General features: G+C 42.5%; 1 protein-coding gene across 1 annotated transcript; it reads right to left on the bottom strand.

Annotated features, from left to right (window-relative positions):
• Window positions 1-13,617: 13,617 nt before the first annotated feature.
• Window positions 13,618-16,466, bottom strand: LOC104599797 (galactan beta-1,4-galactosyltransferase GALS3). The gene is made up of 2 exons (XM_010262514.3): window positions 15,212-16,466; window positions 13,618-14,179 (listed from the first exon to the last, which is right to left on the bottom strand). The coding sequence occupies exons 1-2, from the start codon at window positions 16,351-16,353 to the stop codon at window positions 13,834-13,836; spliced, it is 1,488 nt and encodes a 495-aa protein (XP_010260816.1). The 5' UTR covers window positions 16,354-16,466; the 3' UTR covers window positions 13,618-13,833.
• Between the last annotated feature and the right edge of the window lie 10,141 nt (window positions 16,467-26,607).

Raw genomic sequence — 26,607 nt, 5'->3', positions numbered from 1 at the left:
GCAACGAGTCCGCAGGGGCCAAGGTGCGGACCTCGGCGCAGACCGTGGAGCCTCATCCTGCCGAGGTAGGCACTTCGGCACAGGATGTGGACTCCAATCCATCTGAGGCGGACTCACCTCGGCGAGACCGAGAAGCTTCTGGCAAGTCAGCCTCCACCTCACAGCGAGGTTGCCTTCCGGATGGCTTCGGTCCGTCCACGATGACGGTAGATAGGCTCCTCTCCCTAGTAGTTCGATACAGGCTTCCCAATGATCTTGTTTGTAGCATTCCCTTAGGCAACTTTCCTTGGGATCACAGTCATGACGAGATCGTGGTCTTCGAAGAGCAGCTCGTAGCCGAGCTGCGTCTTCCACTCCATCCTTTCATAATCGAAATCATCAAGTTCATTGACATTGCCCTAGACCAGCTACATCTGAACTCCATCCGTAACATCGTAGGTACCATTGCCCTTTTCTACGATTACAACTGACCTCTAGACCTCGACATCTTCTCTTCGATCCTTTACATAAAAAAGAATAAAAAAGAACTCGTCCTGTGTTCTACCCGAGCACAGGCGAAGTTACTATATGTCTCCGCGCCCTAGGTACAAGCTGTTGCACGAGCTCCCTAACAAGGTCCTAGCCTGGAAGAGACTCTACCTCGTGGTCCCTAACACCGAGGGGTGGCCTTTCCCGACTCATTGGAGGGCAGCCATCCAGGACCTCGACGTCAGACTGGACTCGAAGACAAGGGAAGAGGTCCGATCCTATGCGAAGCTCAGCCTGAAGTTCGTAAACTTTGTGATCGAGGAGAAGCTTGTGCAAGTCGGTCTAAGCCCTCTTGGTAGGTTGCTAACTGTTGTACCTTTTTCCTATTTGTTTTACTTCGGTGTCATATCTAACTTGACTCGTCACTTTTTGCAGCTGTCATGGACGACATTCCCGCCTATGAACTCTTCGAGAGCATGCAAAAGGGGAAGAAAAAGAAGAAGAAGGCCTCCAAGAAGGCTCACCTTCACACCGAGACCACCACCTCTGACACCGCTGCCTCTGCTCCCGAACACCCACCTGTTGCCAAATAGCCTCCCATGATTGATTGGTCGAGGAAGACCTAGACAAGGCCACCCCACCCCTCGTGCCCAAGGAGACCACCTCTTCAGAGCCTCAGCCCATACCAACGGTCGCCACCTCTTCGGGCAGTGATACTTCAGTCCGAAGCATTCTGACTCCGAAGTTTGGCCTTCTCAAGAGCAAGGACGTAGTGTTTGCGGAGGAGATTGCTCACTGGGCTGACCTGCCGGTTGCCCAGCTCGGGGCCCAAGTGGCCACGCACTACATGGTGGTACGTATTTTTCCTTTAGATTGCTTCATACATAGATTTTTCTTCATACTTATGCTTGTTCTCTTCTTTTGACAGGTGAACTCTTCTATCCATGCCTTAGCTTACCAGTCCAAGCTGAACTTGGAGCGAGCTCTTAAAGCCGAGGAGTCCTCTCGAAATGCCCACTCTGAGCTTAGCTTAGCTCATTGCGAAATCAATCAGCTGAAAAAAGACACGCGAGCTAAGAATGAGCTATTGACTCTAATAATGATGGAAAAGGAGGAGCTTGAGGTGGAGAAGAAGCAATTTGAGGAGCGCGAGGTGGCCCTGAAGAGAGAGAACGAGAACCTCGAGGCGCTTGTGAAGGAGCGGACTGAAATTCTGCTTCAGGTTATAGAGGATGCCAAGGCCAAGGCTGTAGAGGAGTATAAGTCTTCGGCGGAGTACCGTGAGAAGATGGTCGAGGTTGGGGCAGCGGGCTACCGCAAGGGATTTAAGCTCAGTAGGTGGTTGACCCGACGTGGATTCCCCACCTCGACCTTAGTGCCATCACGATACTTAAAGTCACTAAGGAGATGGTTGTCGAAGCCACAAAAGACCCTGATTCTGAAGAGGAGAGCGGCAATGACCTTCTTGACGATAATACAATGGGAGAGGGAGAGAGAGCTGATGCCACCGAGGAGCGCATGGAGACAGATCCACCCGCTAATGCTTCTGTTGAGGATGAGGTGCCCCGAACTTACTGATGCCTCTTCTCTTAGACCCCCCTTTGTAAATACTCGATGAACCGAGCCTCCGAGCTCAGATAAATAGTTGTAATCTTTCTCTCTTCTCTTTTATTTTACTATGTACCCAAAGCATCTTATTAATGAATTACAAGTCTTTTTGTAAAAACTCCTTGTGCACAAAATTTTTCTAAGTATATATTTCTCCCGAACTCGTGAGCTAAACCATATTGGAGCAAAATTTTTCTAAGTATTGATCACTCCCGAACTCGAGGTTACTCCCGAATTCAAATAGGCATCAATCGTTATTGAATGTTGGGGTGGGGGCAGACATTGCAGGGTATATATGCCCGATCTGTCTGTACCTTAGTCCTTATGTGGTGCCGAGGTCTTTTATTAGCTCGACACCTTAGCCCTTAGGTTTCTAGGTGTGACTTAAAGACCACTCTCCTAATCCTTGATCTTGCCCATGCCGAAGAGGCGGCTAGGTCTCATGTGGTGCCGAGGTCTTTTGTCAGCTCAGCACTATAGCCCTTAGGCTTCTGGGAGTGACTTAAGGTCCTCTCTCCAGTTCGTTGTCCATAGGATCAGCTCGGTGATCTAAGGGCTTAGCCGGTTTTTGCTTGCGTTGAGATTTATAGGTAGTATCTCTTTAAGTTGTCGTTGTTCCAAGCTCGAGGTACCTGTTTTCCTTCCATGGTCTTGAGCTCATAAGTTTCTTCTCCGAATACCCGTCTCACCCGGTAAGGACCTTCCCAATTCGGACCAAGCTTTCCCACACCGGGCTCGGGTACCATTACCTTGTGAATGACGAGGTCGCCGACTTGGAATAAATGCTTCCTAACCTGGGCGTTATAGTACCGAGCTACTCTCTGCTAGTAAGCCGTTGTCTGAATGTAGGTCAAGTCTCGTACCTCTTCTATCAAGTCAAGGTTGGTATGGAGCTCGTCATCGTTTGCTTCCTTGTCATAAGCCTTGAGTCGCAACGTTGGCACTTCGATCTCTGTTGGGATCACTGCCTTTGTACCGTACGTGAGGTTGAAGGGTGTTTCACCCATGGTAGTCTTGATGGTGGTTTGGTATGCCCACAGGACCTTGGGTAACTCCTCCACCCATAATCCCGTGGTAGTCTTGATGGTGGTTTGGTATGCCCACAGTCTTGATGGTGGTTTAGTCCGTAGAGGATCACCCTGTTTGTTACTTTAGCTTGTCCGTTCGCTTACGGGTGCGCTACCGAGGTGAAATTTTGCTGGATTCCCATCTTGGCACACCAGTTCTGGAACTTGATGTCTTTAATGCTTGCTGTTATCGGATATCAACATGTGAGGTAGTCTGAAACGAGACACTATGTTTTTCTAGAAGAAGTTTTGCCCATTGCAGGCTGTAATGGTTACCAAGGGCTCGGTCTCTACCCACTTCGTAAAGTAATCTACTGCCACGACTAGGAACCTCCTCTGCCCGGTTCCTGGGGGGAAAGGTCTGAGAATGTCTATCCCCCATTAAGCAAAAGGCCACGGGCTGGTGAGGTATTTCAGATCGGCAGCAGGTAGTCGGGGGATGGTGGCATGCCTTTGGCAGTTATTGCACTTCTTGACGAGCTCAAGGGCATTTGCCTTCATGGTAGGCCAGTAATATCCTTGCCTCAGTGCCTACTGGGCAAGTGCCCTGCCCCCAGGTGTCCTCTGCAAAGCCCCTCGTGGATGTCACATAGTACTTGATTCGCTTCTAAAGGCCGCAAGCAACGTAGGTAGGGGAGCGTGAAGGATCTCCTATACAGCCGCTCATTGATTAGAACATATCGGCTTGGCTGTCGCTCTACCCTTTGAGCTGCATTGCGTTCTGCTAGAAGGGTCCAATGGAGCAGATAATCAACGAGTGGGTCAATCCAACTCGGTTCTACTACTAACATGGGAGCGACCTCTTCTGCCCCCCCCCTGACAGTGCTAGGGTGAGGCAGGTCTTCCATATACACTATCCGCTTCGTGGTGTCGTTGGTACTGGCCAATCGAGATAGTGCATCGGCCTCAACATTCTCGGATCCCGATATCTGCCTGAGGAAGCAAGAGTGGAAGTTCGGTAGAATCACTCTGACTTTGACTAAGTATGCTGCCATGGTCTAGTCGCAAGCCTCGTAAGCACTGTGAACCTGGTTGACCACCAACTAGGAATTGTTGCATACGATGAGGTGTTTGGCTCCCATCTCCTTCGCTAGATTAAGTCCGGAGATTAGTGCCTCGTACTTTGCCTCGTTGATCAATGCTTCAAATTCGAACCGGAGGGCATACTCCAGCTTCACCTCGCTTGGCCCGTACAGTATCAGCTCAACAACACTTCCTCATAGATTCGACGATCCATCTACGTGGAGGATCCAAGGCTCCTCGTCCCATGTCGGCCTAACCCTGGTGGGGACTGGTGCGGCATTGGTCGATTCCTTCGACATATTGGTAGGCTCAGTCAGTTATGGGTTTGGCATGCTGAACATGCATTCTACAATGAAATCCGCCAAGACTTGGGCTTTGATCATTGGACGGGGCTCAAATTGGATGTCGTATTCGCTTAGTTCGATGGACCATTTTGTTAATCTTCCAGACACCTCGGGCTTGAGTAAAATCAGCCTCAGAAGCATGTTGGTGAGGACAACAATAGTGTGGGCCTGGAAGTACAGGGGTAGTTTTCGGGCTGCTATGACCAGTGCGCACGCTAGTTTCTCGATCTCGGGGTACCTGGTTTCGGCATCCTGCAAAACTTTACTAACATAGTAAACGGGTCGTTGGATCTCGGGGTACCTAGAGCAGTACTTAAATATTTTTTCAGCTCGTCAAACGCGAGTTGACACTCCTCAATCCATTCGAAGTGCTCGTTCTTTTTTATTGCCTTAAAAAAGGCAGGCATTGACCCGCCGATTTAGACATGAACCGGCTCAGGGCTACTACTCGACCAATCAGTCTCTAGACTTCCTTTATTTTCTGAGGTGGTTTCATATCCAAGATAGCCTTAATTTTTTCGGGGTTGGCTTCGATGCCACGTTGGTTCACTATGTAACATAGGAATTTACCTGACGTAACCCGGAAGACACACTTGTTCGGGTTTAATTTCATATTATACATCCTTAAGACTTGAAAGGCATCATTTAAATCATTTAATAAAGAGTTCGAAAATTGGGTCTTCATGGCCATGTCATCAACATAACACTCAATTTTATTGCCGATTAATGGTTCAAAAACTTTATTTACAAGGCGTTGGAATGTTGCCCTAGTGTTTTTCAACCCAAAGGGCATAACCTTATAACAGTATAGCCCGAGCTCAGTTATAAATGCGGTCTTGTCCTGGTTAGCAAGGTCCATCCTAATCTGGTTGTAATCGGAGTAGGAGTCTAGAAAACTCAACAACTCGTGCCTCGAGGTTGCGTCTTCTAGGCGGTCAATCTTGGGCAGTGGGAAGCAGTCTTTTGGGCAGGCTGTGTTCAGGTCGGTGTAGTTGACGCACATGCGCCACTTTCCGTTGGCCTTCTTCACCAGAACCGGGTTGGCAACCTAGCTCGAGTAATGGACTTCCCTGATGAAGTCTACCGCAAGGAGCTTCCCGACCTCCTCATCGACTACCCTCCATTGTTCTAGGGCGAGGTTGCATTTCTTTTGTCTTACTGGTTTGACTAAAGGGTTGACATTAAGCTTGTGAGTTATTATTTTAGGGTCAATCCTGAGCATCTCTGCCGCGGACCAAAAATATCTAAATTTTTAAGTAAAAAACCTATTAGTTGAGTTCGGAGCGATTCATTGATCAAGGCACCGATTTGAAGAGTTTTGGTTGGCTCGGTCTCAGAAACCGGTATGTGGACCATTTCTTCTGTCGGGGCAGCCCGCTCCTCTGTATGTTCCGCTGGTTGTTCGAGCCCAATATCCTTCACCAGTTTTGCCTTTTCTTTCAAGGCGGACACTATCGCACGTAGAACGTGTGTGATAGGCCGACCTATAAATGCGTTGTAGGGGGATGGAGTCCCAACTACTAGGAAAGTGTGCTCAAATCGTACAATGTTCGGCCATGTGCTTGCCTCCACTGGTACTGTGACCCGACCAAGGGGTCTGTCCTCTTCTCTGCTAAACCCTACCAAGGGTGCATCTGCTGGCTTTAGGTCACTTCGTTGTAACTGCAGTTTATCGAAGGCCTCTTTGAAGAGGATATCTGCCAAGCTGCCAAAGTCTACTAGGATCCGCTTCTCTTCAAAGTCGCTGATTCTGAGCTTCATGACTAAGGCATCATCATGCAGATATTGAATCCCGTGCGCGTCGTCTTCGGTGAAGTAGATAGGTTCTTCGAGCCGAGGTCGCTTTGGCGGGTTTTTGCCTTCGTTCTCCAATTGTTGCCGAGGTGCACCCCGCAATAATGGATCTGCCGGTGATCATATTGATCACGCAGCGGATTGGACTCTCCTCTGATAACTGCCGAGGTGGTTGCTCGTTTTGTCTACTGCTTTCTAGGGCATCTTTTTTCCGATCTCCCTATCGGTCCCCCTATCCTTTTTCCTCATGCAAAATGTACTTCTTCAAGTATCCATGGCGGATTAGTTCCTCAATCTCATCACAGAGATTTCTACAGTTTTACGTATTGTGGCCATGGTCCCGATGAAAGTGACAATTGACATTTGGGTTCCTGGTTGTTTGGTCTCCCCTTAGCCTGGGTGGCCATCTGACGATGGAGGAGTCTTTCATGGCCATTAGGATCTCTTCCCTCTTCGCGTTCAGGGGAGTATGGTTGGTTCTCTCCATGGGCGGGCTCTTGGAATGCCAACCTGACCTGTAGCTTTGCGAGGGGGATTTACCCCTCGAGCTCGGGGACTTGCTCTTTTTTCTTTTTTTTTTTTGCTTGTTCCTTCTTCTTCTCTCTTCCTCTTTTCTCCTAGCTGGTTGTCGGTTTTCTGGTTTATCTCTTCTTCTGTGCTGATAAACTGATTGGCCAACTTGAGGAACTCGGTGATGTTCTTCGTCTTGTTGGCCATGACGTGCCATTTGAACTCTTTGTGAGTGATTCCTTTCCATGCTGCGGTGAGACGTACTACTGGGTCAAGGTCCGGAATCTACAGGCATGTCTCGTTGAAGCGCTTGATGTAGCTTCGAATTGACTCTCCTTCCCTCTGCACCACATTCAAAAGGCTCTCATGTGACTTCGGGCACTTTTTACTAGGGATGAAGTGGGCCATAAACATGTCCGCAAACTGCGCCCAACTTTTGATGGAACCCGGCGTAAGGTTTCTATACCAGGTCCGAACTACTCCTTTAAATGTGGTAGAGAAAGCCACGCACATACAAGCCTTGTTGGCCCCGGCGAGATGCATCTGGGACTGGAATGCGTCCACATGATTGTTAGGATCAAAAGACCCATCATACTTTTCTAGCGGCGGTACCTTGAAATCTTTCGGCATTGGGGCCGCTAGGAGCTCAAGTGACAAGGGGGATGGCCAACTCAAGAGAGCAAGCGCTGTTCTTGTGGCCATCGAGCTCACCTCCTCTCTTTCTTAACCTTGCTCCGCTGGTGGATCGTTCTTTGCTGATGAGATGCGAGTCTTGCAGCGTCGTTGCTGTTGCTTCTTTGGTGGTGCCGCATTTGTACTGCAAGCTTCAGTATTGTTAGGTACTTCGATCTTACTCCGAATGGTGGGGTGAGGTGGTTCAAGGGTTTTCCTCATCGCCTCTTCTTCGTCACGCGTTCGGTTTTGGCTGTCGCAAGGAGCCGAGGTCTCTTCTCGAGCCCGCACCTTGGTTCCCAAGCTGACGATCCATATGTGGATTTTGCTGACGGGGCCTCACGGGCTGACTGGGTTCGAGCCTACCTCTCGAGCTCTCCCTTCGGGAAGTAGGGGGAGTATGCCGGTTGCCTACTGTGCCCCATGGCGGGGTCCATCCCAAGGAAGGGACTGGTACCTGCAAAGTTCTCTCATCGTGGGGAGGAGATTGGACATTCTGGTGAGCCCGATGCTGACTCTGGTTCTGGGTTTGCCCTTGATGATGGTTTGCCGGCTGGCTTGGTTGCAGTGGTGGAAACTACTGATGATATTGTTGATAAAAGTAGTACTGAACTAATGGAGCGGTACACTCGGGGGAATCACAGAAGGCTTCGAGAATGTGGCGCTCACCTGGGGGAGCGGTACACTCACCTGTTGGGTAGTGTGCAACACAGACAGTGATAGGACCCTAGAGGTAGTCAGGGGAATGGTGAATTGGCCAATAGTCACCTTGGGGAGCGATTATTTGCTGCTCTTGTCCCCCAGTAATGTTTATGTCACTCTTTCCATTATGACTGGATGGTGCCATTGAGGTTGAAACTGTAACTAGGATTGGGATGACCTTTCGATCGTTCCCACAGACGACGCCAATTGATGATGCGCTGTTTGGAAGCTCCTAGCTGGAGGGTTGTCTGGACATGCTTTGCGTGACGAGCTGGATCAATCTGTGAAACAGAGATCAGAGAGATCGAGGTGGAAGACCTAGGGAGGTCGCTCTGATGCTTAAGTCAGTAACATGTTGTTGTTGCGAGCTAAAATTTTGAATGCTAAAGAGCTTAAATGTAAACAATTGCACATACCTGGGCCCTGGTAGGGTTGCTACCCTTATATAGCTGAGTTGCTGTGGGTCTTACGAAACAGTCCCAAGATCTTCGGCTTGGGTAGATGAGATCTGTTTCCGCTTTAGTCGGGGAGTAACATATCAGTTAAGGAAGTCTATCATCTTCGCCCGATCCAGGTGGGGAGAGGATAAGGCCTGCCCTTATGCGGCGTGATCTCATGAGGTTCAGAGTTCACTAGGCAGCTTCTGGAGTCGTTGATGTGTCACTCCGGGTCTTGAGCCCCGAACTGGATTAGGCGTCGAGATGCCTTTATACCAAAGTGACTCAATGGCATGGTGGTTTTGTGCCGAGGTACCCGAGCTCTAATTACTGCTGACTGGGTTCTTTTTGTTGAGTTGTCATTCCTCGGGGCATATCACGTCCACGTGACCTCTACTTACTAGGTCGTGCCAAATCACCCTCCATCACCACCCAACCAGACAGTTGAAAATGGAATAGACCATTTTGATTTCAATTCTAAACTTCTATTCTTGCGAATCAAATAAACTCTTGAGTCCAAAAATATTCATGAATGTATCCCATATCATATTGTGTGCGTATTCACCAATGATGTTGTCGCATGCTTAGGTAATTTGGATCAATTGAATGTGATGGTTGTGTAGCTGGCTGTGGAACCAATAGTAATGCTCAACATTGGCCCCATTTGTTGATTTTTAGCAAGGGTAAGTTGACCACAATACCATAGATGTGTAAATCGGGTCGTGCTGCCCATGGCCCGACACGATTGTATGGATCATGTCAAGCTTGGGGTTTTAGGTCCATGGGCTAGACTGGCACGACATGACCGAACAGGCCGTGCTGCCTGTGGCCTGGCTCGGCACGGCCCCACATGGCCAATATATATTTATATATATAATATATTATATAAATTATAATTATATAATAATATATAATATATAAAATATTAATAAAATAAACAATTATTTTTAATTTTGATATACTTTTTATTTAATTATTATATATAAACAATTGTATACATCATAATTCATATAAAATAAAAAATTTAAGATTTTTTTTTTCATTTTCATAAATAAATAGCTTTGGTCTGGTCCATAGCCTGACTTGACTAAGGTTTGTTCTACAGACCAACCTAGCCTGTGGCACGACATGGCTAAGTTCGTGCAGACTTGGGCCGTGGGTTGTACCAGGCTGACCCCCAAGAAGAGGCACGGCTGGAGAGGGCCCGCAGGCCAGCATGGCATAGCCCATAATTTGAGGAGGCCGCACATGGGCCATGCCGTGCCGGCCCAGCACGGCCCGCTTTACAGCTCTACAATACCAGCGATCATTTGCTTATATTGGTTGGTATGATAATTTAGGATACTTGAGAGTTTACCTGGGAGGTGGATAAATGGATAAAAAATTTATCCGCCAGTTTGGTGAAGCGGTAAGTGCTCTCTCCCTCTCTCACCTCTGTCTGTAAGTAAAAAGGAACGGAGCGTAAGTAATAAGTGGTTGTGGGTTACATTAATTATATGATTGACATGTGGCATTACCATTGGTTCCAGGATTGGTTACACAGCCATTGCATTATGTTAATTGGTTCTCTTCATCATTAAATAGATGAAATGGAGGATCCTAATTTAAGAATGAATATTACATCAAACAGAATAGAATAGTAAAACAGGAATTGTGTAGCCGATCCTTATCCATTTAATTTAATTGGGATAATACTTAGATGATAATGATGATGATGATGATGATGCATGATGCATGATTTCTTTTCCCATGTGTAATTCCATATTGACATGTGCGTTCTATCTCTCTCGTATACATTATTGTCCTTCATACTTTTGAGCTTTTCCTCAACTGGACAATAAATTGAATCTTTTCCACACACTCACACACGCAACAAGATGAGAATTAAAGAGGAAAGCTCATGTGAAATAACATTCCCATTTCCTAACACCCATTTGCCCTTCTTCTTTTCGTTTCGCATGAAGAAGAGATATAAATGCAATTTTAACTTTAATAGATAAGGCTGCAATTCAATCGATCATATTTACTTGTGTTGCCACGTGTACAAAATTTATAACCCCATTTTTATACGTTACTATTGTTGGAATTAACGATCTTGATCAACTACAAAATCCATCCACGTGGCAGGAATCGGTTGATTTGTGTTGAGAAGTTCTTTACTTGAACAGTTGAACCAACTAGTGGACCCTTTTTCAGTTTATTTTGAGTTTCCTTCCAATGCCAATTTTGGATTCCATGAACATTCAGCCATTTGGATCCAAAGACGGGTTTTCTATTTATTTTCACAACAAAGCAAAGAAAGAAAGAGAATGAATCTAAGTAGTTGAAAATTATTCCAATTATAACCCGGATCTTCTCACTGAACTCGGTCAACCCGTTGAAACTTTCTCTCAAGTATAAATGTAGAATAACTTGTCAAAATAAGCATAATAAGCGTATAATACCATTCTTTCTTGACTCAGCAGGTTCCTTCCTTGCCAAATTACCCCTGAATAGTTAATCAAATTTATTAAATACTTTTTCATAACAAAATTAACCCTGACCCAAATTCGAGCTGACATTAGGCGGTTAGGCTTTAAGAATGGCAATGGGTGAGGATCAAATTCCCCATCTTCAACCTTGAATTTAAAATAAATTTTCATCCTTGACCCTAATCCCTGCTAGAGATAAAAATAGCTCTCCATCCCTAATGCTTGATGGAGATAGGTCCATTATTGTAGACTCCAATTCCTAAAATTTTTAATTTAAAAAATAGATTTAAATATTTTCAAAATATAAAAATATTTTGATATAAATAATATTATATATGTATATATTTAATATATAATCCTGATGGAACAGGGTGAAGAATTCTCTTCCCATCTCTGGCCGAGGGAAAGTTGCCATCTCTACTAGGCTCCCACTAATGAAGGGTAATTCTATTATAAATATATTTAATAAGATTGATGGATGATTGAGAGATAGTTTGATCATATAAAATACTTATTATGTAAACAGAAAATGAATTTTAGACACTAAAATTCCATGACAGCGGGCTGGAGTATGCTTTTCCAACCATCGTTAACTGGATGGGTTGGACTGTTCGGTCGTCTAGACAATCAATTCTGTTTTACTTTAAATCCGGTCCTTAATAAAAAATCATTGAATCAATCAATGATTCATTAATTCAAGCGATTGAACCATTGATTTTAGTTATTTTTAAATTTTAATTATTATTTTTATTTATTTTATTAGATAGAATCATCTATTTAAACTAAAAATCGATGGTCAGAACGATTTTGATTCCGAATTGTTTTTTAAAACATTATTATGGAGGTTTTGAAAACTCACGACGAGCTGAAGAAAAATGCGAAAACATGACGGTGAAATTTTAATTTTAGATAGTATCCCAATGAAATTTGGCACGGACCACGGAGACCGAGTGTCCAGGAATAATATGAAAATTCGACGTCTCAGATTACGAGGAACCCTCGAGACAACAACTTATTGATTTCTTTCTTTCTAGGTTGCGGAACACCTGAATAAATAAGTAATGAAGAAAGAAGAGTAAGCAGAAGCTTCCTTTGGCCGACAAAAGAGACCCCGGATTCGATCTCAAATGACGAGAATACCCCTGTCAAGTGCACAGCCTGCACGCACAGACAGACTCCGGGCAGGCGGCCACCGAGCCAACCTCACCACGTGCATACATGTGGCACCAAATGAGACTTGAGGGCTCTGAGACAAACCCCGATGAGACCCACGGGCGGTCGTGGCAGTGTCGGTCACCGTTCAATAGCAAAAGACGGTCTCCATCACCGTCCAAACGATTGGATGCTTGATGATTTAACAAGGGGCCCACAATTGACAATAGGGAACATCACAGCGTAAGCAGAGATGGACCAGAAAGAAACGCGACAAAGAGCCAGATGTGTTGACGCGTGTCTTGTTGTTTGTTCCCCGATACCAACCGCTTTGGACCGTTTTTTTGTTTTTAACGTATTCCCATTACTACTGCCAGTCTGGTACACTTCGCTATCACTCACTCACTCCGCCTCCCGATCGGATCCCCCGCACAGTAGTCTCGGGCCGGGCACGAGGCATCACATCAATTCACACCCACATCTCTCCCATTCATTAACCCTAAAATTTATTGATAGGTGCCAATAATTTTACTGTTCAGTTCATCCCAAAAATTTTAAGTTAATTTACAGTTAAGTTCAGAATTCTGAGGTGAAGTACAGTGAATTTTTTTTTTTTAATTTAGGGTTACGGAAGTTACAGATCCCAAACGAATCTTTGCTGCTGGAATCAAACCCGGACCGGAATCAGTGGGGATGTGTCAGTGTCTGCGACCCACTAATTGTTTATTCCAATCAAACGTTCCATGTTGATCTCTTCCTGTCAATGGGTCGGGTTTACACGATTGACCCGAACCAACCAAAAACGATTATGTTTCGATTCTCGCCTGTCTCAAATCAATTCAGACATAGAACTGATTATTTTATTGAATATATATAATGTTTTTTTCTTATAATTTTTATTATATTTTAAACTTGAAATGGAAAATTTGATATATTATAAATAAAATAACGTTATTTAAAAATATTAATTTATTAACCTATAAATAATTTAGTATTTTTCTATCATTTTTGTTAAAATTATATTATCAATATTTAAATTTTAAATCGTTATTTAAATAAATAAATATAATTTTCGGTATGATTGATTCATGGTCTAAGATTTTGTTCCGATTAATAATCGGATCAAATTGGTTATACTGTGATCCGACCCGATACGTAGACAGCCATCGTAAGACAAACACTTGTGACCTGTGAGCAAGATTCTTGCTACAGCCAGCAATGGTGGGGACAGTGTGGCAGCAAGCAACCCATGCCGCGAAAGCGGAAGGGTCCACAACAATTAGTGCTGGTGGTCCCCACTCCCCAACATCTCCATGAATCGAACTCATAAGGAAAAAAAAAAAAAAAGAAAAGGAGGAAAAAGCTACCCTTAAATCAAGGAAGAATAGATTAAACCTGTAAAAAAGAATCGACCTATTCTACACAATAACCATCCATCTGTTATCTGTGTATAAATATATCTTACAAAAAAAAAAAAGAACTGAATTGAATTTCTGTTCTACAGAAACCATGAAGCCGAAGGAGGAGATAAAAAAAGAGATAAAAGAAAGAATTTCAAGCAAACAAAACAAAGCCGTCAAATCCGTCATTGCCGCGTTCTTTGTAACCTGCTCCCTATAGTCTTGAGTTCGAACCTCTTTACAGATTGAGCCGCGTCCCGTAAGGTACTGTCTAGCTCGTATGGTATGCCTTCCACCGTCAGGTGGGTTACATTCACAAGCTGCCGGCATGGCTCCCGCCGATCGGCGATGGTTCCGTGATAATGGAAGTACTTAATCCGGCCTTCCGTCTTGTGTGTGGTCTTGCCGGCGACGTTCTGCGACATATGAACTCCGGTCGCAAACACATTACGCGGCTGGACCGCGTACTTGCGATCCCTCCTTATTCCTTTCTTTACATCCTTGAATACTAGCTTTTCAAACCCCCATTTTCTGTTGTTCATACCACCGAAACAAAACAACAAAAGCAAAGTAAGCAGCAGCTGAAAAGCAGTAATGGGTTGTATAATTATCAATCAAAGAATATCAAAATCAAACGACCAGTTCAGAATTAATACAGTGAAGAAAGCTTATAATTAAGTAATTTTGTAAATTGGTCCGATATTTGCATGCAAGAATATTCTGCAGCCAATCTTACCCAACCACCTCACTCAGGAAAACCTTTACTTTCAATCATGTGGTCAAGAATGGAAGTTTTTTTATTGATTCCTAAAGGAGCTTGTTTGGTGGGGAAATCATCATTGGTCCAATGGTTTATTCTTTAGTTCAAATTTCAGTATTCAGCTCCCCCATTCCTCGCCTACCCAAATAGAATCTAATCTAGAAATAAAGACAATCTAATCTAGAAATAAAGCAACTAAACATCATATTCATGGCTATAAGGCTAATAATTTTTAAGACAAAGCACTCGAAGCCTAATAATATTCTACCCAGAAAAAGAGAACCAGAACAAAGCACAAAAGCATTGCAATCACTCAACCACTCCATCCAAAAAAGCGAAGGTGCCTATTATCACTCTCATTGAGATCATAACAACTCTTAACAAGATTTTCTCGCTTAAGACAATCAAGATCGGACAAGGTGTTAAATATATAAACAGTCCAAATTGCCTATATTCATGTCTAATTGTTCAAGCCAAGGTGTCCCATCTGTATCATAATCACAACCTTTGACACGCTAACAACTTCACAACAGTATGGTTAAACTCCAGACCATCCTAGATTACGACTAAAACGGATATTTAATGGACATTTGACATTGATTAGTGATGTTGAAACTCAAAATCCAGTTGTTCAATCCCAAACATAACTGTAAATGCACAGCAAAAATCATCAAATCAGTGCTTTTAATTTCTCACCCTGCTCTAAAATGTTGAAGTTTCTAATTATACGAAATTCTTGAGTTTTCAGTTTTAAGTGAAATTGGAAAACAGAGTGAGAAGGTGCTTAGGTTGCGAAGAGGTACCTGTAAGTTTTTCCGGCGTCCTCTGCTAGGCAGAGCTTATTGGACATGGGCATCTGTTCAATGGTGAACTGGGTATAATCCGATAGAGAATCCAGAACCGATTTAATGGTGCTTTTTGGCGGGACATAAACGTATTCATCCACATCGAAGAAGAACATCCACTTGGCCATGAAGCGATACCGATGTAAGCAGTCATTCACCACGAGAAACTGGTTGTGATAGTAGCCATCAAACCGTTCCTGCTCTCTGATGTCCTGCAATGTCACATACCCTTTCTCCATCCATGGCTTCAGAACCTCCAGAACACCCGGATGGATCCCACCGGCGTCGTGTATCACGAAATGGGATTTTGGTCCGAACAGCCTCACATGGTAGGCAATCCACTCTCTCACCCTCTGCGGACTGAGATTGCCGTATAACGATGAGCCACAGTACAAGTAATCGAACTGAGGCGGCGATTTAAAGACCGAAACGTTCAAGCTCCCCGGAGCTTCTCTCAAAGCCTCGATCTTTTCCGTTGCATTAACATCTCGATCGAAGCCGCCGTTGGTCCAGGAATGGAGGATTAGCTTACCACCTGAGCCGTCGGCACCGACCGGCTCCGGGAACGTGCAATTGACAACAACGACGGTGTATACTCGTCCGTATCCCCAATCGGGATAAATCTTGTAACCGTCGGTGAACAATGATTGGTTACCGGAATCTGGGACCCACTCGCATTGATACTGGGGCTTACCGTAGACATGGAGAGGCTTGGAGGCAAGACCGACAACAGCGAAAGTGTCGAGGCCACCCCTGTAAGTACCCATCTGGATGAAGGCGTAAGCAGCAGCGCCGTATGGGTTGAAAGCTCGCTTGACGATGCCCCCATCGAGGATCTGATCCTGTTCAAGGGACGGCGGTGATGGAACAGGCGGAGGGGGAAGAGAAGGGGGTGGTGGGGCCTCAGAGGAGAGCTTGGAAAGGCAGAGACGGAAATCGGAAGGAGAGATGGAGAGGCGGGAAGGAAGGAATTGAAGAACAGTGGCTAAAGAACAGAGAAAGAGAAGAGCCGTTAGAAGAATTTTAAGCTCAGCAGCACAGCTCCAAACGACCCCTACGAACATGTTCCTCTCCTTCTCTCTCTCTTTCTCTTTAGCCATCTAAAGATTACTACGCCGGTTGTGGAAGAACAAGAAGGGGAAGAAGAACAAATGCTCTCTTTCTCCCTTGCTTTCTTTCTGTGTTGCTTTGTCTTTCTTTCTTCCGTTTGCTTTCTCCTTTCAAGCTTCAACAACTGGAAAAGCAGAGAGAAAGATAAAGAGAGAGAGAGAGAGAGAGAGAGAGGGGGTGACTCAAAAGACAAAGGTAATGAGAATTAAATATAGTGAGAAATCATGGGTTAAAGAGTAAAAGCAGTAATGCTGAAAATTTGTTAATGGGAAAGTAAGGAGAAGTAGAGACTAGAGACTAGAGACTAGAGAGAGAGGGAGAGAGGAAGCAATAGACAATAGTGTATCTGCGTATGAGAGAGGGCCACGTGGAAAGTGGTGCAGGCTCCAGAATCGCCAGACCCGATGGCTACTCTCCAAATTTTGCTTTGCCCTTCTGGAAATGAAAAGGTTGGGCTGGGTAATGAGGGGGACCTTGGACAGCCCGGATCCAGTGCATTTGGACTCGAAGGAAAACTCCTTTCAAGTTCCTAGATTTTGTGACACGTGTATAATCGCAGGGATTTAACAACGCGTCGACAAACGAGGGGACTCGGAGGAACAATCCGTTCGAGTCCAAACGCGAACGCACTGCCACTGGCCACTGGGGATCCGGAGTGGACTTTGGCTTTCCATCATTGGCGTTAGGAGTCCATGCAAAAAGTAAAGTAAAAGCCTCGAACCGTCTGATTGATGACGAAGAGTTGTTCTCGTTTTCCATTATTTGACTGGAAAACAGATTGTAATCGAAATTTCTTCCTTTCACGGGAAAATGAATGAATTATGCATCAAAGGAATAAGAATTTTCTTAGGCTCCTCCGTTTGATTCATAAATCATAATAGAAGTTGGAATCAGAATCACAATTTCATTGAATCGGAATCGGAGTGATCTATTTTCATAATCTGCTTGGTTTACACAGGAATTGGAATAGAATTAGCTAAAATGGAAATGCCACCACCAGAAATGAAAATGGAATTTAGATTCGCCCAACCAAACGGAATGGCAGATTCTGATTCCAGACCCTATGCAAACCATGCCTTAAAATTCGGTGCGTGGAAAAATTGGAAAGAGGAACGAAAGAAAGAGAGAGAGAGAGAGAGAGAGGATCGATCCGCGTAACGTGTGTGTCGTGGCCTAATTAGAAATTCCCTTCGTGTGGGACCCACCTTGCGTTGTTCCTATCAAATGATTGGTGGACGGTCCTGATATTCCTACGTTGATCCCCCCACCAAGCCAATTAGCCGAGACCAAAACCAAGAAGAGCAACGCCGACGCCGATTTTATTGTCCCCTTGCCAAATCTAGCATCAAGCACATCACGATTCACAACCAGAGCCCAGTTTTACGTGGATCCACTCTCAGACCCCACGTATCAAAAATCGATGGAGTAAGATGGAGATTAGGCTTTTCTTTAGCCATCCCAATCCCATTCATTTCAAGTTTCAAGTTTCAACCGCCCAGAAAAAGAAAAATCCGGACTTATTTTTATTTTTGAACGGTGGCAATGATTACTGTAAAGCACGTGAACCAACGGGGACACAATAGGAATTTCACCAGGAACGATCCTGCTCCAATATCCTACTGCCTGGATTAGTGATGCTGACGTCTGTAATTTAGCTATATCAGGAATGTATTTAAATTAAAATTTTTAAATAAATACTGTGTTTTAACTCATTTATTAAGTAGGTAAGGCTGTTAAAGAAAGAAGACGACCGTATATAAGTTGTAGAATGTTCTTTGGTTTGACCATTTTCCTATAAATCGAGGAAAGAATAGAGAGAATAGATACATCGTATATATGACAACGTGAAGGGTGAATACCACATGTCCTGTTTAGATAAAACAAGTTTGGCTTATTATTTTCATACATCGGTAGGTAGCAATTAACCCAAAAAGTTCAACTTGTTTTTTGGATATTTCTCTCTCCCTCATATTATGTCTCAATTGCCATGTGGCAAGAATGTTTATTTCCCTTACCTATTGCTTGTGTCTGAAGACATTTAAAAAAATATTAATTCTATACTTATTTAATCATGGCTAGTTATGAGAGTATGAGATGAGACCTCCATGTGGGCAGAAGAGCCTGAGTTTCGGTTCCCTTGAAACACGGCCAGACCACAACGCGTTTTGAGTTTCCTTGGAGAGGACAGCAAGGCCCAGAGCCCAAGGCCCAAGGACACTAGACCCTAGGGGACAGTGTAATAATCACTTGTTTTTGGTAAGAAATGTTTTATTAATGCATGGTCAGATAGGCCTAGTTTATGTTCCTTTCAATGGATCCACATTGTAGTTTTTAGTTTATGTTGCTTTCAGTGCAGTTCAGCGGAGGTTAGCTATTAGCTAATGAAGGTTTGAGATCATGGGCTAAGCTGAAAAGCCGGCTATTGGTAAGGATCAAAACATAAAGAAAGCAAGCTATTCAGCTTTCAGTAGTTGTGCTATCCATGTTGATTCAATTTAAGAGGTGGATCCACCCATTTTCAGCTAAACCCTAATTTCAAAGCAGATTCACCCAGAGTAGTTCTTTTCATTATTTTCCTTCTTTCTTTTATATTGAACTAATCTGTGAAGCTTGGCTATGATGGTGAGTGAGACTAATACGCAATTAAAGCAGCTCCAAACGTAAGCACATAGATTATGAATTATTGGTTTCTTGTTTTACTGATGACTTGTCGGCCGGTGATAATTAATTACTCCAAGTACAGCCTACCCAAGAAAGAAAGGCTCCTCGTTGACAAAATTCTAAGTTTTATAAATGCTTTGAAAATTAATTCTTCCTCATAGCTTATTCTCTCCTCCATAATGTCTAATTTCAAGATTCTTCTGCAGATTTGAAAATCTAAATTCTTGGCCCATGTTGATCGAGCTTTTATATATGTTGAAAAGCACGGTGGTTGCCATTCCAAATTATTTTATGACTTTTTTAGGGTAAATTACATATTATTGTCCAATACCGTAGTGGCAATTATCATTGAATTTGTCAATAAAACACGTTCCAACCCTCTATCAACTTGATCTAATGCCGTATATCTCATCATCATAAAATTGACCCGCTATATATCAAATGTCCAGTGTGAGATCATGTTGGTAGAGGGTTAAAATGTGTTTTATTGGTAGGTGATCCAGACTGAAAAAGATTCTGTCAATTAACTTTGAAAAAAAAATTCTTTGTTTAAATTTTTTAAACTTCAAAATAACCCTTTTCTCTAATAATATTTTAGCGTTATTTTATTTTCATTTATTACTAATATAATTGATATAATTAATTGCATGTTGTAGTTGTTGCAATTCCAAGTTTTCATAGGAGTTTTTTGGTTTATTTTTCTGTTACAATTTCCATTTTATAAAAGTTTCTTAGAGTGTGTATTTTGGTCAACTAACTTCTTCCATACTCAACTTTATTGAGGAAATGGTCATTCCCTATCCCTCCTTTGAGAATGAAATCCAATTCCTACTTACTTTCATTTTCATTTCCATTCCTATATGAACCAAACAGATTATGAGAATAGACCATTTCAATTCCTCTTCTGATTTTAACTCCAACTGTGAATCAAAAAGACCCTTATATCTTAGAAGGTGAGACATGATTATAACTAGTCTAAAAGATACAGGTGGTCTGGCTATTCCAGGTGTATTATATTTGAAAAATATGGGTCTAAGTCATGAAGTTAGTTTGTAAAAGTTTCTTACTTCCTCTAACGGTGCATGGGTGAATGTGGTACGTCTCAAATATGTTCCCAATGGTTCGTCTTATTGGCTTTCTAGCAAGAGAGGAGGTTTTATACTTCAGGCGAGGAGGGTTTTCAAAGATTGGTATATGTTGGAACTTGGAACATCCCCAATGGTTGGAAACTTGGAATTTACGTGCTTTTGTTTATCCTGATAGTCATAGAGTTATTTATACCTGGTCCCATGATTTTTAAAACCGATCTGGTCAGGGGTTCAGTTATCATGTCGATCCGAACAGTCGGCCCGTTCTGATAAAAAATAAAAAAAAAATAGAAAAAAATAAAAAAATAAAAACCGGTCAAAACCGTTCAAATGGTTAATCACCCGGGTCAGCGGTTTTCTGACCAAAATCAACGGTTTTTATAGAAAATCCAGTTTTGGTGACGACGAAGTATATTGTAGATCCGATGGAGAGGACGAAGAAGGTACTTATGAGCATGAAGAGTACACGTGTGTTGTGAGGAAGCTAATGCTATCTCAGAGAAGTAAAGATGACACACAACGACACCGGCAGTTTCGCGCTAGGTGTATGGTACAAGGTCAGTTATTTGAATTAATTATTGATAGCGGCAGTCAGGAAAATATTATCAGCAGGGATGTGGTACAGAAACTGCAACTAATTCCTGAGAAACACCCAAACCCTTACACGATTGGTTGGATCAAGGAGGTCGGGGGCATACGTGTGGAGGAACACTGCAAGGTTCCATTCTCTATTGGTAAGTATACTGATGAGGTTTATTTTGATATTGTGGATATGGATGCTTGCCATATTTTGCTTGGTAGGCCGTGGCAGTTTGATGTAGATGCCAAACACCTGGGTAGGAAGAACACATACCAGCTCGAGAAAGAGGGTGTGCGCTATACACTATTACCTATGGCAGAAAAGAACCAAACCAAGGCTTCAAAAGTAGATGAGAGGAATTTTCTTACCATAACACATCGCCACTCTGAATTTGTAAGGGAATGTAAGGATACCCACGAGGTCCACTTACTGGTTATAAAAGGGGAGAGCATGAGTGAACCACTAGCGGAGAACAAAATTCCAATGGAAATGCAGGGACTGCTCGATGAGTTTCATGATGTAGTTCCTGACGAGTTACCCAATGAACTTCCACCCATGCGAGACATTCAGAACCACATTGATTTTGTTCCTGGTGCTAGCCTACCTAATTTGCTACACTACAGAATGAGTCCTAAAGAGAATGAGATTTTACGAGAGAAGGTAGAGGAACTGTTGAAAAAGGGGCACATCCAAGTTAGCATGAGTCCTTGTGCGGTACTAGCATTATTAACACCGAAGAAAGATGGGAGTTGGAGGATGTGTGTTGACATCAGAGCAATCAACAAGATCACTATTGGCTACAAGTTTCCCATTCCTAGGCTAGATGACATTCTTGATCAATTTGATGGGGCTGTGGTCTTTTCCAAGATCGATCTCAAGAGTGGTTATCATCAAATTAGAATCCGTCCCGGAAACGAATGGAAAACCACTTTCAAGACAAGAGATTGATTGTTTGAGTGGTTAGCCATGCCTTTTGGACTAACTAACGCACCAAGCACTTTCATGAGACTAATGAATCAGGTACTACGCCATTTCATTGGTAAATTTGTGGTGGTATATTTTGATGATATCTTGATTTATAGCAAGTCTGTTGATGAGCACATAGGACTTATCCGAGGGGTATTGAGTGCGTTAAGGGAAAATAAACTATATGCTAATTTGAAGAAGTGTACTTTTATGAGCGATAGTTTATTGTTCTTGGGTTTTATTATAAGTAATGATGGAATTAAAGTGGATGAGGAGAAAGTGCGAGCCATTAGGGAGTGGCCAACCCCAACGAACGTCACCGACGTAAGGCGTTTCCATGGGTTAGCAACTTTCTATAGGCGGTTTATCAAACACTTTAGTAGTATTGTAGCTCCTATCACTAAGTGTTTGAAAAAAGGTAAGTTTCAGTGGGGAGATGAACAAGAGCAAAGTTTTGCTCTCATAAAAGAAAAGTTATGCACCGCTCCTGTCTTAGCACTGCCAAGCTTTGACAAATTATTTGAGGTTGAGTGTGATGCTAGTGGAGTGGGCATAGGGGTTGTGTTATCAAAAGAAAGGAGACAAGTTGCCTTCTTTAGTGAAAAACTATGCGAAGCCAGGAAGAAGTGGTCCACTTATGATAAAGAATTTTATGCTGTTGTAAGAGCATTGAAGACTTGGGAACACTATTTGATTGCTAAAGAATTTGTCCTCTACACCGACCACCAAGCTCTTAAGTATTTAAGTGAGAAAAAACAGTTGAGGAGTGATCTGCATGCTAGGTGGTCTACTTTTATTGATAAATTCCCATACAAAATTGTGTATAAGGCTGGACAACAGAATACAGTGGTAGATGCTTTGAGCATACGTGTGGCCCTGATTAAGACTCTCAGTATCGAAATTGTGGGCTTTGAATGTTTGAAAGATCTGTACGCCCAAGATGAAGACTTCAAGCAAGTTTGGGAGAAATGCATGAACAGGTAGCCAGCGGGTGATTTCTATGTACATGATGGATTTCTTATGAAGGGAGACCAATTGTGTATTCCTTGCATATTCCTTCGCGAGAAAGTCATTAGGGACTTGCATGGTGGTGGCTTAGCAGGACACCTCGAGAGGGACAAGATGATTGAGGCTGTCAAGGGGCGTTACTACTGGCCTAAACTGAGAAGAGATGTGACCACTATCGTGAGTAGGAGCTATATATGTCAGACAGCTAAGGGACAGACCCAGAATACTGGTCTTTACATGCCTTTACCAGTTCCTACTGATATTTGGGAAGACTTGTCTATGGATTTCGTGCTGGGCTTGCCGAAGACTCCAAGAAACATGGACTCCGTCTTTGTGGTTGTCGACCGGTATTCCAAGATGGCACATTTCCTCCCATGCAAGAAGACCGCTGATGCAACAACAACAACCAAACTATTCTTCAGGGAGATTGTCCGTTTACATGGGGTTCCTAAGACCATTACATCGGACCGAGATACGAGGTTCCTAAGTCACTTCTGGATGATCTTGTGGAGGCTATTTGACTCGTCATTGAATTTCAGCAGTACAACTCATCCGCAGACTGATGGGCAGACAGAAGTGGTAAATCGAACTCTAGGTAACCTGATCCGCAGTATTTGCAGAGAGAGGCTGAAGCAGTGGGTCTTTGCCATTGCTCAAGCAGAGTTTGCCTACAACAATGCAATTCATAGCTCTACAAGTAGATCCCCATTTTCTATTGTTTATATGAAGGTCCCTAACCATGCGTTGGACTTGGTGAAGCTACCTAGGGTACTAGGCCTTAGTACCTCAGCAGAGCAGTTGGCAAGTCAGATTCAGTCAGTACAGGAAGAAGTACAGCAGAAACTTCAAAGGACCAATGCAAAGTATAAACTCGCAGCTGACAGGCATCGCAGGTACCGGGTGTTTGACGTCGGTGATGAAGTCATGGTGTTCTTAGGGAAAGAACGCATACCCGTTGGGAAGCATAGCAAGCTACAGCCTCGGAAGTACGGTCCATACAAGATTATTAAGAAGATCAATGACAATGCTTACGTAGTGGACTTGCCAGATCACATGGGTATTTCCAAAACATTTAATGTTGCTGATCTTCATCGTTATTTACCAAAAGCGACACTTGCATACCCCGATCTTGACTCGAGGTCGAGTTTTTTCCAAGTGGGGGAGAATGATGGAGGGCCAGCTCAAGACCCACCGAACCAACCGGCGACAACTCATGTCTAGAGAGACCTTATGTCATCCAACATGCATAGGATAATGGCGACAGCTCACGTCTAGAGAGGACTCCTTATGACATCCAACATGCATCGGATGATGGTGGCTATCGAACAGTGGATGTCAAAAGCATACTGAAGAAGAATTCAAAGATGTTTTAGAAGTCAAGTTCCTAGTTGTTTTACAAGCCTAAATTACCTAGTTATTTTAGTCTACAAGTCTACCCGTATGTATTATAAATACTTCAGTTTCTGAGCTCAATGGTACACACAAGAATTTCTTATCACCTTTTTCTCTCTCTACTAAGGCTATGCCTAGTTCTTTCTTTCGTGAGGCTTCAAGACCGAACCGACTCGATCGTCCGATGCTTGTTCGCCCGGTCGAGTGTGTCACGCTGCGTCAAAGAGAGAGAACAAGTGAACCGAACAAGAGGTTTCACAGGCTCTGATGAAGAAGCAAAGAAGGGTCCTCCGGTCTGTCGACTTTCGTTTTCAGGTTTCCTAGGCACAACACAAATACAGTTCCAAGAGAGGGGTTCCATAGGGGGTTGCCACTGCCGCCACCCTTATTCTGTTCACTCGTTCTCTGTTTCTTCAACAGAGCACTGCATTCTTGAAGAAGAAAGAGGATGAAGGGTGAGGAAAGTATTAGTCAATTGCTAGAAACAGTAGGGGTATTGTTAGTCAATTTTCAAACAGTAAAGGTACACTTAGTCAATTAACTAAATAATAGGGATAGTTTAAGAAATTTACCTTAATAATAATAATTGTTTTATAAAAAAATTGTCTAATATTTCTTAGCATGCTATTAAATTCCTTGATTAATATAAGCCATATAAAAATTTCAAGAACAAGGACTTGGGCCTTGGTCATTAAATTAAAAAAGAAAGTAAATCCACCACTATACCATGCATTTTTCTTATTCCATTTTATATCCTATAATAGTATATTTACATTGGATGCTTAAAATGCATGGATATTCTCTTGTTAAATCATAACAATTTAGCTTGAATAAGTGGATCTCTCTCTCTCTCTCTCTCTCCCATGTTGGCAATTTATCCCACTTCTCCCTACTCTCTTATCTCATGATCCGCTCTTTTATCTCTTGGTATTCTCTACCATATGTCTCTTCTCCCTCTCTCTTTCTATATTGTCTCGTCTTTCCCTCTCCTCCCCATCTCTGTCATCTCTCACTCTCACAATTTCCCTCCTCCAAGATCTCCCATTTTCTCTCTTGTTTCTTTCTCAATATCCTAAAATCTCTCCTATTTTTCTTCTCCCAATATTTCTCCTCTGCCTATCTTTCTATCCACCAACTCTCTTATTTCTCCTTTCTCCTCACGATCTCTTTCCTCCCATTTGATCTCCTTTCTTCTCTCCTCTCTTCCCAGTCTGTCTCTCCTTTAACATCTTTCCATTCTTCCTTTTTCACCAAGTTTTTAACACATGGTCATTTGTAAGGTTTTTAGAAAACATTTTAAGATCAAGTTGACCTTGTGGCTTACTTTTTTGTGAAATTGTGTAAATAAAAATGAATTTCGTGTATAATGTTTTTCAAGTATGTTAAATAAATAGTTAGATTAGAAATTTCAAAAAATGAATGAGTTCTCTTAAATTTATGCATCCTATATTACTCTACCTTCTATGCATTCTATGTATTTAATATTATAAATAATCATTACTTATTACAAATTAAAATCAAAATAGATCACACCAAATTAATAGTTTGCATATTTAAATTACATACTTTATTATTTGACTTGGTTTTATGGTCCTTTAAAAAACAGAAATATAATAGATAACTTGACTTTTAAAGCTCTATTTGCAATTATATTGTGAATTGGATAGTTGAGTTTATGAATATTTTAATATTCTTAATTGATATATTATGGTTGCTAAAAAATAAAATAAAAACAACAAATTCAGTTAATACATGTAAATGCAACAATTAATGATGCTAATTAGAATGTATGATAAGTTAACAATAATAGCATTATACATCATATAATATTTTTATCTATTAAACTGCTTGGTCCAACAACAATTTAAAGTATTGCACTGAATTTTTAGTTGATTGAAAGCTCAAACATTTGTATTATACCAACCTTAAATTCAATGTTATTGTTGTATTTGTAAAAATTTCCTCCATATATCCAAGAATATTCATATCATTCAACTTTATCAATGCATAAATCAAAACGTATCACAATACATATCAATATACAAGCTCACTGATACAATATACGATATTGACATTTTTGCAATATTGATATTTTGAACCTTGATCAGCGTTTTATGCTTCCTGTCCTGATAATATATACTCATTGTCAGGCTCAGTCCAGTGCACATTGAATATGCAAGCTTGCTCACTTTTAATATCATTAGCTTACAAATATACAATCAACTACTGAACTACTGTAAAACCAATGATTCAGATTAACGTAGGTTTCGGATTGGTTAAAGCATTCCAGGTGCCAAAGTTTCAAGTGTCATTGTCACATCTACATGATACAGGCTCAGGCTGGGGCCGCTGGGCCAAGCATGGAAAAGAAATGGAAATGTTCCCCTTTTTTTGTTATGTAAAAAAAAAAAAAATGAAAAAGGCTACAAGGGATATACTTTGAAATGTCACTTGTAACCAATATATCAAAATTGGGACGTACCCTCATCAACCCTCTAATTCTATTGTTTTATCATCATCATAGGACTAAATGTTGAGACATAAATGCA

Source organism: Nelumbo nucifera, chromosome 7 (assembly GCF_055504915.1).
Source record: "Nelumbo nucifera cultivar China Antique chromosome 7, China Antique-T2T, whole genome shotgun sequence".
Classification (NCBI taxonomy): Eukaryota; Viridiplantae; Streptophyta; class Magnoliopsida; order Proteales; family Nelumbonaceae; genus Nelumbo; species Nelumbo nucifera.
The sequence above is the reverse complement of the archived record's forward strand: the minus strand, read 5'-3'. Positions and strand labels throughout refer to the sequence as shown.

What these genes read in the sequence shown, in the direction of transcription:
- LOC104599797 (XM_010262514.3), bottom strand. Translation starts at nt 16,353, where the DNA reads ATGGCTAAAGAGAAAGAGAGAGAGAAGGAGAGGAACATGTTCGTAGGG. An exon ending in GACGCCGGAAAAACTTACAG is followed by an intron (nt 14,180 to 15,211) that starts GTACCTCTTCGC and finishes TATGAACAACAG; the next exon opens with AAAATGGGGGTTTGAAAAGC.